Source organism: Monodon monoceros, unplaced genomic scaffold (assembly GCF_005190385.1).
Source record: "Monodon monoceros isolate NGI ecotype Baffin Bay Population unplaced genomic scaffold, NGI_Narwhal_1 Super_Scaffold_8, whole genome shotgun sequence".
Classification (NCBI taxonomy): domain Eukaryota; kingdom Metazoa; phylum Chordata; class Mammalia; order Artiodactyla; family Monodontidae; genus Monodon; species Monodon monoceros.
The window spans coordinates 29,794,473-29,807,975 of record NW_021703785.1 but is presented as its reverse complement, the minus strand read 5'-3'; the positions used below and the strand labels follow the sequence as shown (position 1 = coordinate 29,807,975).

Genomic DNA, 13,503 nt, shown 5'->3' with positions numbered 1-13,503 from the left:
CCGTGTCCCCTGCCTTAGCAGGCGGATTCTTAACCACTGCACCACCAGGGAAGTCCCTACAATTTTTGTTCGTTAATTATACCTCAATAAAACTGGAAAACAACTATCTTAAAAAAAGAATGGGAAAAAGTGATAGAATAAAAGTTCATATTACTAACAACTAAAAGCTAATTTTTCAACAATTGCATTCCAGAGCAGCAGATAAGAGAACTATCTACCCAGACTGGAATCAGCTTCTATCATTACAAGGCTTGTATCCTCGGGGAAATATTTAACCTTTCTTTACCTCAGTTTTCTCATCTGTAAATGTGTCAGAATCACCTGGTCGGCTTGTTAGAACAGACTGGTGGACCCCACCCTCAGTTTTTGATGATGTCAAGTTCCCTGATGATGTTCAGTAGTTGTGGCGCGGGGGCTTAGTTGCTCTGCGGCATGTGGGATCTTCCTAGACCGGGGCTCGAACCCATGTCCCCTGCATCGTCAGGTGGATTCTTAACCACTGTGCCACCAGGGAAGCCCAACATTAGAATATATTCCCTAAAAATTGTTTATTCCATCTGCAGAACTCAAAACTTTGGCTTGAAAGGTAAAGTTTTCATTCAACATATGGCTAGTCTTATCACGCCTGGCAGAATAATGTCTATCTGGAGAAGAAGATATGCAAAGCTATTAAGCTAGAAAATGACGAGTTTCTTAAAAATCTTCTGTAGTCACGTATTCCTCCTCCTCACACTCAGCCTGAACTTTCAAGTCTGAAAACAACTACAAAAATAACCAGGGGAACAGAAGTGGTCATATACCCAACCAGATGAACAAAATCACTGAGGGCAGTTCTCAAACTGTGGTCCCCAGGCCAGTAGTCTGAACATCATCAGGGAACTTGACATTTTTACATTTCCTCTAGATATTGTAGTCAAGATTCTACCACAGAGCCAGGGCAAATTAATCCACCTCAAATCAGAAGGGGAGAGAGGGGTTTCCCTGGTGGCGCAGTGGTTAAGAATCCACTTGCCAATGCAGGGGACACAGGTTCGAGCCCTGGTCTGGGAAGATCCCACAAGCCGCGGAGCAACTAAGCCTGTGCGCCACAACTACTGAGCCTGCACTCTAGAGCCCGCGGGCCACAACAAGAGAAGCCACCACAATGAGAAGCCTGAGCACCTCAACGAAGAGTAGCCCCTTCTCGCCACAACTAGAGAAAGCCCGCGTGCAGCAACAAAGACCCAATGCAACCAAATATATAAAAAAAAAAAAAATGACTACAGCAAACATGAGGAGAGATCTACCCAGAATAGCACAAAGTACTCAGAAAGCAAACAAAGAAGTGTGAACATTTCCAGATTTCTATTTCTCTGGTTTCCTTGCTAGCATACTCCCAGAGCCACTGACCCTTAACTCTGAGGAAGAAATGAAAATGACCTTTTTGAAGTATATCACTGAAAATTAAGTTGAAAATTGGTCACCTGAGTAAAGCTCAGAAAATACTAAATATTTTAAGAGAAACAAACAAAAACAAACACAGACTTAGAGAACTTAGTGCTAAAAAAACGGGTGTCAAGTTCATTTTTTAATTTTAAGAACACAGTTTGTAAAAGCTCTTTGAAAGTACATTCTTTGGAGCTTCAAGAAATATATACATAAACAAAATCAATGAAAATTATAGCAATCATGTTTTTGTCTTTTTAGGACTAGTCATTCTATAATTATGAAGTATATGCTGTTGTCTAATGGAAATGATAAATAACACCTTTATTCTCTAACAATAGTTATAAACACTAACAATTCTTATTTTTTAATATGATAAAAATATATATAACATAAAACAAATTCTGCTTTTTAATAGGGAAATGGAGATAATGCGCTATATATATATATATATATATACACATAGCCTCTTTCTGAACGTAGTTTAAAGGTAAGTATTTGAGGAATATTAGTGACCTTCCCAAGATGTTAGGTAGAGAATCAGATATTCTTGGTTCTCCAACCAGTTTTAAGTCTACAACTCAATTTATGCCAGTGTGATTTGTTTTTTAAGTTATGTACAGTTAAGCACTTTTACTATTTCAAATATCCAACTTTGGCTGAAATGTGCTAAGTCTGACATTCCTCCTATGCAAGACTACACGTCTTGAATAAATGGGAACCAATCTCTATTGGCATATATTTGATCTGAAACTGGTTCATTTGCTCCCAACCCATACCCCTCCTTGCACCTGGCAGAAATAGCTCTGTATCAGACCATTCTGGCTGAGCACTCCTTCTGGCTGACCCAGGCTGAGCATCCTTAGGTTGACTCTGACCCGGAAGGTGTGGAGCCACAGGGCACATCACTATGGCAACTCCCCACAACAGACCCAAGCTACTCGCGCAGTGCTCCCATCTCTGAGGTCACATGTAGATCCACACCCCGCCCCCAAAAAGAAGATGTGTGAGTAGATATGTTGCAAGACATTATCGTTTTATATATAGAAACCACAATCCTCCGTCTCAGTGGCTTGGCAGAAACACGAACTTTGCCAATTATCTATGGTCACCCATGTCCCTGTTTGCCCTAAACAGTCCAGTTTTATACCTGTTATGCTTGTGTCATTTTAATGATGCCCCCTTTCTTAATAAAAATTGTCCTGGATTAAACAATAAATTATATGGTCATCCTACAGACAGGCCCGTTTCAGAAAAGAGACAGGCATGACAGACAAAGCAGAGGCAAGTTTACTTGGGGATGTTTTCAGGCCTTTCTGCTCCAGGCCACCTTCCAATATTTTGTTCAGTGACTGTAGAAAATACTTAGGAGACTTAACAATAATCTTAAAGTCCAACTAAAAAATTCTCTACTTCAAACGTAGAACTCAGCAGCAAAACAAACAGCAGGTCCTCTTCCTTCTCATCTCAAAGGTGCTCAGAATGATCCAGAGGTTCTACTCTATACTAGGCATACTACTAGATGGTAATACTGTGATGAATCCATCCCTCTAACAAGTTCAATTGCAGAATCATCACTTCTGGGAGTTTTACTTATAAATTTCCCCCCCCACATTATCCTAACTCTCCCCACTATTTCAATAGGAAATGTGACAAACAGTACTCGGTATCTAATGACTGCACTTGTCCACTCAACAAATATTTACGCCCAAGATCAAACGTGGCAGCCCTTAGATCTCTGAAGCCAACCTTCAGATGTGTTTTGTTTAGCCCAGATAGGATTCTTATATGTTTAAAATATTTGCTGATATTTTAAAATGTGGACTCATACATAAAAATCCAGATTTCCATCTTCTCTTGAGAAATCCAAAGCTCCGGCAACGCTGGGCTTATATTCTGATAATGTAATTTCCAGTTGGAGCTAACAGCAGCTTGAGAAAGGACCTCTCTATCTAGTCCTCTATGGCCCTCACTCAACCTTCTTCCCCTCAGTTTGAGTTTGTAACCCCTGATTTACAGCTGGAGATAATCCTTAGGTAGACAACATCTGGCCTTTCAAATTAGTGATCCTCTGCCAGGGGCTCTCTAGGCTTGGAGCAAATAGGAATCTATATCTTTAGATCAAAGACTCAACTGGGAAATGGCAATAAACAGGAAAAGTCTGTTTTTTCTTTTATCAAAAAGCCATATGGCTTCCACTGCTCCTATAGGACCAAAGGGGGGAAATAAGCCTAAGCCTGTTATTATTTGTAAAGAGCGCATCCAGCCTCTAATATCTAAATACAAAATGAAAGTAAATAAAATGAGATATTTTAATTGACCTTCCCATGAGTCCAGGGAAGACTCAACAGCCACTGTTGAGAATTTAAGGTGCCATAACCCATAAACAAACTTTGACCATCAATGAAATTAGCAATGATGTGTCATGCATCAGATCTGAAGAAAATAACCACCAAGAATCATAAAACATTCCTTAAAGTCCTGGAAAAATGCAACCACTTCCACCTTACTGAGAGAACCCAAAAATCTTAATACAATAAAGATGGTGATAACGTTCAGAATAAAGAACATGCTGCACTCCAATTTCAACCTAGGTGAAAGCTAAAAATAAATTTTTAACAAATAAGCATAAAATGAAATTCATTTTAATCATGGTTAGAATCCTGAGATCATCTGTGGTAAGGTATTTTACCATAACATAACAGCGGTAACATTAACTAAAATATTGGGAGTTCTGAGCCCTTAGGATATATTAAACTAGTTTACAAAGTAACTGATGGAATCTAAGACAATGAGCTTTATTTTCTTCAGCTCAGCTACAGGCCTTTTTGTGAAAAACTATTGGACAGTCTTTCAATTACAGATACTAGAATATATGAATTTTCAAAAATTAAAGTCTTATTTATAGGAAGTTTTTCTCATCTGACTATTAATTTCCCAGCTGCTAAAGAAACCCGCCACATAGTACAGCTGAGACTTTATTTATTTATATTTAGACAACACTATTTTCCCAAAGAATCTAAAGTACTTTGCCCAAACATTCAGTAACTATTATAAATAACATCATCTGGGGGGCTTTTGATATGGTAAACTCCTTACACATTTTTTAAAAAGGGGGAGGTGCTGTTTTTCAAGACACAATCACTGTAGTAAAGATTGTTCAGATAACTCTCCAGAGGAAAAAGGAAGTAAAACGCAGTTTGGTAACAGGCACCTTGATTTAGTAAACTCTGGAGAAATATTAGAAAAGAGATGTTCACCTCTTCTACAACACTGATTTTTAAATCACCCAGGTAGGTACTGATTCTGTCTCCATTTAGTGTGGAAAAAACTGCAAAAAAAAAAAAAAAAAGTCTTTCCACTCAAAATCTAAAGGCAGATTCGTATTTTGCTGACAATCTGACAACGTCTAGTAACTTCTCTCTAAGCCGGGCTCCAAAACAGCTTCCCAGATCCAAGATCTGCAGGTGCTGCTGTGACTAGGATGCGACTGTCCTAAGGGGCCAAGGTGCCGGACTCGGCCAAGACCGAGAGTGTGTGCGGGGGCCTCTAGGAACCCAACCCTCTCCCGCTTTCCCTCTTAAACACACACGTGCACGCACGCACACACTCGGCCAAGGCCGGGGATGCCATCTCCAGTCACACCCCAAGACATCGAGATCCTCCCGGGACGCGCGCTGCTCCCGCATTCTCCTAGGGCGCACCAGCTCCTCCACTGTCCCGAGACCACTCTCCGCCTCCCTCCCTCTTCCTCGGCCCTGCGGGGAAGGAACCGCCGCCAGAAGCAAGCTCCGGACTCGGGGTCCCAGGAGCGGGACCAGCCTGCGCTCAAGCGCGCCACATGGAAGGCGCGCGCCAGCAGCTGGACCAGAGTCGGTCTTTAACGTGGGGTCCCAGCGCCTGCAGCCCTGCCACTTCTCCCGGGTGTGATGGACCCTCCCCCGTGCCTCCGAGCCGCGGTCTTGCCTGATTCGGGTCTGTGGCGCGGAAAACGTGGCAGGCCATCTGCGACTCCGGGTCGTCTGGCTGCGCCTTGATCAGGTAAGCAAAGTAGGTGAGGTCGTGGCTGTTGTGGATGAAGCGCGAGATGTGCTGCGCCTTGTGCTCGAAGATGAACACTGCCGGGTTGGGCTGCGCGGCCGTAGGGCCACAGCCCCCAGCGGCACCGGCGCCCGGCGCGGGCACGCAGCGCAGGAGGGGCGCGCTGAGCACCAGGAACACCTCGCGGGGCGCCGGCGCCCCGCAGCCGCCCGCCTCGGGCTTCTGGCTGCGCCGGCGGATCTCGGCCATGAGCCAGGGCAGCATGGGCAGCGTGGTCCTGCGGTCCAGGCACGACCCTCCCACGTACCACAGCCGGAACCTCTTGTCTCCCGGCTTCCCCTGGCCAGGCTGCGCAGTGGTGCCCGGCTCGGGCTCCAGAGGGTGCGGGAACGGCTCATCCTGAAGGCAACTGGGGGGCTCCATAACTCGCGCCTCCCGAGGGCACGGAGGCGGCCGGATCGGCGCGCCGCGCCCCCAGTTCTCGCGTTGAAGGCGCCGCCGAAACTGTGCCAACAGCCGCGCTGGGCCCCTGCGCCCGCCTCGGCGCGACCCCGAACTCCGCGCTTTAGTGGCCCTGCCCCATGCGGCACTTCGGGCGCGGCTCCCAGGCTCTGGCGGCGGGCACCCGGGGAGCGCCCGGCAGCAGGACTGGCAGGAGAGGGCGGGTTAAATCGCTATCCTCCTTTCTCCGGATCGAGCCTGGGGCCGCACTTCCCCCTTCCTCGTCCGCGGCTCCGCTGGGTCAGAGGACAACGCCGAGGGCCCCGCGCCTCCGCCGGTCGCCGCCAGTTCCAGCGCTGCAGAGCCGTTGCGGCCGCCGCGCTCGCCCCGGGCGGGCACTGGGAGGCAGGGCGGGGGGAATGGGCTGTGCGCCGGAGAGGGTGACTTGGGGCGGAGCTGACTCCTACCAGGGTGACCAGCTGTCACCTGGAAGGTCGGGGCTCCCGGGCTTCGGCGCGATCGGTTCTCTGGGAGGGCCTGCGAGAACTATTTCGATGGAAAATAACAAAAACAAAACGTGGCCTCGCGGGGGCCGCTCCTCCTCCGGTCGCCGCAGCCCAGCTCGCTGCTCCTCCTCCAACTGTTCCCGTCCCTCCCTCGCTTCTTCCTTCCTTCCAGGCTGCTTCTTTAATCGGGCTGCCACCCCGCCTCCCGTCCGGCGGGCGGAGAGTGGTGCCTATAAAAGCTTATCTGTGAAGTCACCTCTTCGCCTCTTTCTCCGGCCGCGATCCCAGACCGCCCCTCCAACCCGCCCCTCCAACCCGCCCCTCGGGCAGCAATACTGCGCCCGGCGCCGGCACTGTCCGGACCAACTCATCATCTCCCGGGTCACCGATATCTCCGTCTTACTCTGGGCGTCTCTGCTGCCCCCTGGAGAGGGGACCACTCTCAACGGGGCGCTGGGATTTTTTTTTTTTTACTTAATCATATTTGCTTGGTTTCAATTCCTTCTAAAGCCTGCATCATAATTTCTGAATCTTATTTCCTAATAATCTCCAAAAAATACTCGTGTTTTAAATCACGAAATTACGATGAAATTTCTTTTCCATTTCAAAAGAAATTTATTTATGATTTTTTTATTAACACACATAGGTGCTTTGGTCATCTGCACAAAAAGAAAAAAATTTTTTAAAGCTTTTTAGGTCTTGGTTTTTCAAGGCAAATGAACACTTGTTACATGTTTGATTTTGACCTCAAATCCTAGGCAGATCTACTGCCCTGGTGACCTAGAAGGGACTTTATGGGCCCTGATATGCCTTTTCCTTTCTCCAGGCTCTCAAGGCTCTTGGTAGATTGTCTCTTTGACGCCATACTCTTAAACCTCTGTAATGTGTGAGGATATTACAATAGTAAAGCGCGCTCCATCATTCCCTATTCAAACTTCTTTGTCGTTTAGGGTCAGATAGGTTGTCTAAATAAACGCACCTGACAGGTTATACAATAAACACGAGACAATATGCCACAAAACATAGCTCTCCTCCTTTGTCTCACAGAGGTATTCAAGTTCCAAAACATGCGCCCACTGTCTTCCATCTCCAACTCTCTTTTGGTTTTTCCCAGTCTTATCCAAAGCAATCTCATTCCTACATTGCTTCACCAGCTACATCCAAGTAGTGCCTTCCACTGCACCTCTAAAGTTGGAAGATTCTGACCCCAAGTCTTCACACGGGTGTTCCAAAGTTCCAGAAAACAATCAGGTCACATGATAACACCAAAATACAAGGCCATGCCCAACATTTCCAAAACACTGCAAAGTAACAAAAATAAACTGAAACGAGTTTTGATTAAGCCCTGTTTCCTTTATGAGAGTATTTCTCAAAAGAAAGTTATTTTTAGGAACCAAATACATTTGACAATCTACACCCATATCAAGGTCACCAGCCACTGACCCTAAGGGACATTGTTACATGGGAGTAAAAAACATACAAAAACTGAATAGAGAAAATGAGCGGTTTCAGTTTCTTCCAGGTATCCGCCCATCCTTACCAGCTGACCAGAGTCCATCAGCTGTGAAAGCCAACCCTCCTTCAAGACGATTTGCTTTTCTCTATCTGCCAAACCAGCTCCACCATCAAATCTGCCATCTTCGCAATCGCCTTGGCTTTCTCCTCCACCTTCTGGCACAACTCTGGCACTCGCTCATCAGCTTCCCCACTGGGATGCTGAAGGTGATTCAAGGCTTTCTCCTCCGAGGTCTCCACCTGCATTTCTATCTGCATGAGCATAGTATCCATCTTCCACAACTTACTCCTGGTCCTCAGGTACACTCTCGTGGGAGAGCCACCATATCCTCCCGCACCCCACGGATGACTGGAAGCAGGAACTGCTCCAAATCTTCCTAGGGCCCCAAAACTTCCACTTCCCCGGTGCTTCTACCTTGTCCCGGTCCAAGGGGCGCATTTTTCCTGCCTCATCTTCAGAACCACACGACCCTCACGCCCTGCCGTGGGACAGCTGATCAGCAGTTACTGCTCGGGTCAAAAGCGACCCACACTCTTTGTCAATAGTGTTCCTGAACTATCTTTTTAAGAATATCTCTTTATGCCTTTTGCTTCACCACTGCTCAGGGAGGAAACAGCCTCACATGTAAACTGCAGAGCAGTGAACAGAATCACAATCAAGTATTTTTAACTCCAATTTCCCTTTAAAATATAACATGGTATGACAAACATGAATCGTCATAGCTTTTAGTGCAGCCAATACATTTTATTCATTGTATTTACCCAGTTCAGAGCTAGTGTAGAGATTTCGCACCCTTTTTTATGTAGTAATATATATTTCCAGGGAACTCAAAAAACATTCTAGGGATAATTTAATCATTCTAATTTTAAAGCAGAAAGAGAAGTATTCTTTTTTCTTTTTAGCAAACTGGACTTTCATTCTTTTTACTCTTACTAAATTATAATTAAGAGTTAGGTAACAGGTAAACAAAAATAAGTGGGAAAGACCTTTAAAGTTCCCAATTTTCGGGCTTCCCTGGTGGCGCAGTGGTTGAGAGTCCGCCTGCTGATGCAGGGGACATGGGTTCGTACCCCGGTCCGGGAGGATCCCACATGCCGCGGAGCGGCTGGGCCAGTGAGCCATGGCCACTGAGCCCGCGCGTCCGGAGCCTATGCTCCACAACGGGAGAGGCCACAGCGGTGAGAGGCCCGCGTACCGCAAAAAAAAACAAAAACAAACAAAAAAAAAAGTTCCCAATCTTCTCCAAAGGGCTCATAGGAAAAATGAAAACTCTCCCATTCTCTCTCTCTCTCTCTCTCATTTTTTTTCCTTTAATGGTATTCTCACTGTCTATAAAGCCTTGAGACTATTTTTTATCCTATATGTAATATCACTACAATCAATTCCCATTATTACCATGCAGAATTTCTGGGTGCACCCTGATGGCTCCCGTATAGATAGAATTTAAGCTCCAAGATAAAGACATTATTAATTGGTTAGATTCACTCATTCGGTTTACTCACACCACCACGTTTTTGTGCAAAGTAGAACCATGTCTTCAAGAAGCACTGAAGGGTTTCCCTGATGGCACAGTGGTTAAGAACCTGCCTGCCAATGCGGGGGACACGGAGTGGTCTGGGAAGATCCCACATGCCGTGGAGCAACTAAGCCCGTGCTCCACAACTAATGAGCCTGCGCTCTAGAGCCCACGAGCCACAACTACTGAGCCCCTGCGCCTAGAACTTGTCCTCCGCAACAAGAGAAGCCACCACAATGCGAAGCCCACGCACCGCAACGAAGAGTAGCCCCCGATGGCTGCAGCCAGAGAAAACCCTCACGCAGCAACGAAGACCCAACACAGCCAAAAATAAATTAATAAATAAAATTTTTTTTTTTAAAAAAAGCAGTGAAAAGTTGTCCGAATGTGACTGAAACCTTGCAAAAACCTTGCCAGAAACTCCTATATAGATCCTATTTCCCTAGGCCACATATCTGAGATCTATAAAAAAGAAAGAAAAGAACAGAGATCTGGGGAAAGCATGGAAGTCTTGTGGGTTCTACCAAATCAACCAGCTTGGGAGCTAGGAATGAATCTGGAGCCCCAGCAGGCCATATCTTACTGGTGAAAGAAAGTGATGCAATAAACATCTACTTATTGACAGAAACACAGAAGAATTGTCTTTTATTACATGACATCCTAAGTGCGATTGCTTCCTGCTCTGGAACATCCTTAGCCCTCTCTTTGTAACCTTTTTGTGATGTTTTGCTTACTGTGCATTAATGAGCATTATTACTGTTTACCAATACCTGATCCTCTCTGCATCCTGACACGCGGGAAGGCAGGCACGATCCTAAGACTTGTTTTAGAAGTGAAATGTGACCAGAGGTGACTTGGGTCATATCTTTGAGTAGAAGCATTTAATTGCCAATAATCAATGCCCCAGCCCTCTCGTGCTGTCCATCCCCACGCTTCCCCTTCAGTGGTCATTATGGAAACATCAGTATGGAGGTTCCTCATGATCGAAGCAGTCCAGAATGCTGCGCCAGTTCCTAGAGGACAGCTGTCCTGGAGACCCTCCCAGGCACACAGCACACTTCTTGTAGTGGGAAATAAACTTTTTTCTTTGTTAAGCTACTGGGATTGTGGAGTTGTCTGCTACCTTGTTGTAAATCTATCCTATCCTGTCCGATAAGGTTATTATACTACAGTATATATTGTATCTTACATAACTTGCTTTATTATCATTTAGACATTTGACTTATTGCATGAATGAACTATATGGTAAGCTATTAGTTTCTTATCATCATTGTATCACCTGCAGAAGCTTAGAGAATTGCATGCACATAAAAAAGTGTTCAATTATAGTTTGATTACTTGAATTTAGAAAAAGACAAGAGGATGATACAATTTTAAATGTTTGCCGGCTATTACACTGAATATGCAGGTCTATGATGTTTACTAAATGGTGGGGCAATAAATCATCCTCTGACCCCCAACCCTTCCACTCTCAACCCCACTGTTGCCCCAAAAAGGGCCAAAGAATATGCTCATGAAAAGCATTTCTAACAATCTGCAAGAAATATCTCCTGAATAGTCTTGTAGCCACCTCTACTATGATATCCAAAAGTAAACACTTATTTTTTTAAAAAGTGCTCCTCTAATATCCCAATATTATAATGCTGTTAGCATTAATTAGAAGTTGTAACATTCAAATCCTAGTTTAAAAACTATATACTACATGAGAAGTATAAGGGCCTGAGCTAGTGTATAAGACTGGAAAGGTTCACCTCAATCTCTTAGTTTGTCTCCTTGCTTCCAAGCACAAATGTACTCTCTCTTTTTTTCTCTTTCTATCTCTCTCTTCCATTCTGTACCCTCCCCCAATATCTACTTTTCTTCCCGCTTAAAAATCTTTAAATGAAGATACATTTCCTAAAGCTCAAAGCACGAATCTTTCTAGTCTTACATTTGCTGCTCTTCACTCCCCCACTCCCTCACCCAGACAACCTTTCCATTCCCAGATGCATTACATGCTCAGGTCTTCATGGGCTTCCTAAGCTTCTTCCTCTCCCCGATTGCTCTTGCTTCCTAATGCCCACAACTTGAATTTCCCCCATCTTTCACTATGGAAACATTTATCTATTATTCAAGACCCAAGTCAAGAATCATGTCTTCTGTGAAGTTGTTTCTTACTTCCCCAGTCAGTGTTAGTGGCCCTCTCTTCTTGGGTCTTTTTTTAAATACATTTCACTGTTATAGCTCTCATTACATTTATAATTACTGGGTAGTTTGTCTGTGTCCCCCACCACAAAGAGAGCATCTTGAGAGAAGGGATTATTTGTTTTGTGCTCTGTTTTCCTCCAGCAGAAAACACAATAGCTGACCCTTAATGGGGTCTTAATAAGTACTGAGTGAATGAATGAATTGAATTGAATGGCAAATGAGAATTTAAGAAACTAAAGATTAAGAGGTTATTTTACTATCACAGAGGTGATACACCAAATGATTTAATTATATAATTTCATGTAAATGTACTAAATATATCCACTAGCTAATGATAAAATACTAGAATAGAATGCCTCTTCAAAATCATGGTGGAGTTCTGAGTGGAGATAGTAAACAGAGCACAAGCGTTTGTGACTGAATAACAATTTGAGATACTATCAGGGTTTTCCCCTTATTGTTCCTTGTTCCCCGTGACCTTCCCCCAGCCCAGGCAGCCAGGGCATTGCATCTTCACTGATCCAGGGAAATGACGACACAGCAGAACACAGATAACAAAAGAGTCCATTCTTAGCTTTCAGGTTTCAAAAGCTAAGAACCTTGCAAAGGGAAAAGATTTGGAATACTATGTGCTCTCAGTCAGTTTCTCTTGCTCTTCATACTAAAATAAAATAAAAGTTTCCCAAATTTGGGAGACGGAGACAAAGAGAGAGGAAATAAATAAAGGATAGCTGCTAGGAAACTAGATGTAAAATATATGATTTTCAAATTAGTAGAATATTGATCTATCCAGTAGGAAAGGAAAGGGAATAAAAAGAAAAGAAAGGAAACAAAATTAAAGTGTGATAATTAGAAAACTTAAAATAGTATGGCTACAGTAACTCCATATAGTAACTATAATAAATGTAAGTTAGTTACTCTAACAGACCAAAAGATAAAGACTTAAAGATCCAGGAATGTGTTGTTTACAGAATCACTTTGAAAACAAAAGGATATGGCTTCCCTGGTGGCGCAGCGGTTAAGAATCCTCCTGCCAATGCAGGGGACACAGGTTCGAGCCCAGTCTGGGAGGATCCCACATGCTGCAAAACAGCTAAGCCCATGCACCACAACTACTGAACCTGCGCTCTAGAGCCCATGAGCCACAACTACTGAACCCACGTGCTTAGAACCCGTGCTCCGCAACAAGACACTGGAATGAGAAGCCCACGCACTGCAATGAAGACTAGTCACCACTCACCGCAACTAGAGAAAGCCCTCAATGAGAAGCCCGCACACAGCAACAAAGACCCACTGAAGCCAAAAATAAATAAATAAATAAAATTTTTTAAAAGAAAGGATATAGAAACATTGAAAATAAATTGAAAATATATCAGGCACACATGAATGAGAAGAAAATCAGGGTCGTGGTTTCAATGTTAGATTAAATAGAATTTAAGGCTAATGAAAGGGGTCATGAAGAAATATTTGCCAGCATAAGTATTAAGAAGATGATTTTATTTTTAAACACATGCACACTAAATAAATTGCTCTCAGCCACATAAAACAGAAACTAAAATAATGACAGAAAAAATAAACAGCTGGTGACTTTAACAAATCATCCGCATATACTATAAGATTAAATAAATTAAATATAATCAAATTTATAAATTTTGATAACATAATTAACAGTTTAAATATATGTAATGAATAAATGAGTAGAGAATACAAAATTTTTATAGAGCACCTGTGAAGAAAGCTAAAATTGACTATGCACTGTGTCACCCAGGAAACCCATAAATTCCAAAGAATTGCTACCATATACATGTTTTCTCATTATTATTCAAGGTAAACTAAGAATCAAAAACAGAGGTTTAAAAATCCACGTATCG

The 13,503-nt window shown here is 43.8% G+C and overlaps 1 protein-coding gene and 1 pseudogene across 5 annotated transcripts in view; both read right to left on the bottom strand.

Moving 5' to 3' along the window:
* The window catches only part of TBC1D4 (TBC1 domain family member 4), a 244,517-nt gene that overhangs the window by 206,769 nt on the left and 24,245 nt on the right, over positions 1-13,503 (bottom strand). For 2 of the 5 annotated variants that reach the window (XM_029210511.1, XM_029210501.1), the window contains exon 1: positions 5,392-6,115. The exons of the other annotated variants lie outside the window; for them this stretch is intronic. In XM_029210511.1, coding sequence (XP_029066344.1) covers positions 5,392-5,889 — 498 coding nt within the window. In that variant the 5' untranslated portion in view covers positions 5,890-6,115. Of the gene's footprint in view, positions 1-5,391; positions 6,116-13,503 lie in introns of those variants that run through there. 5 annotated transcript variants of the gene reach the window in all.
* Positions 7,077-8,987, bottom strand: LOC114888387 (annotated as a pseudogene).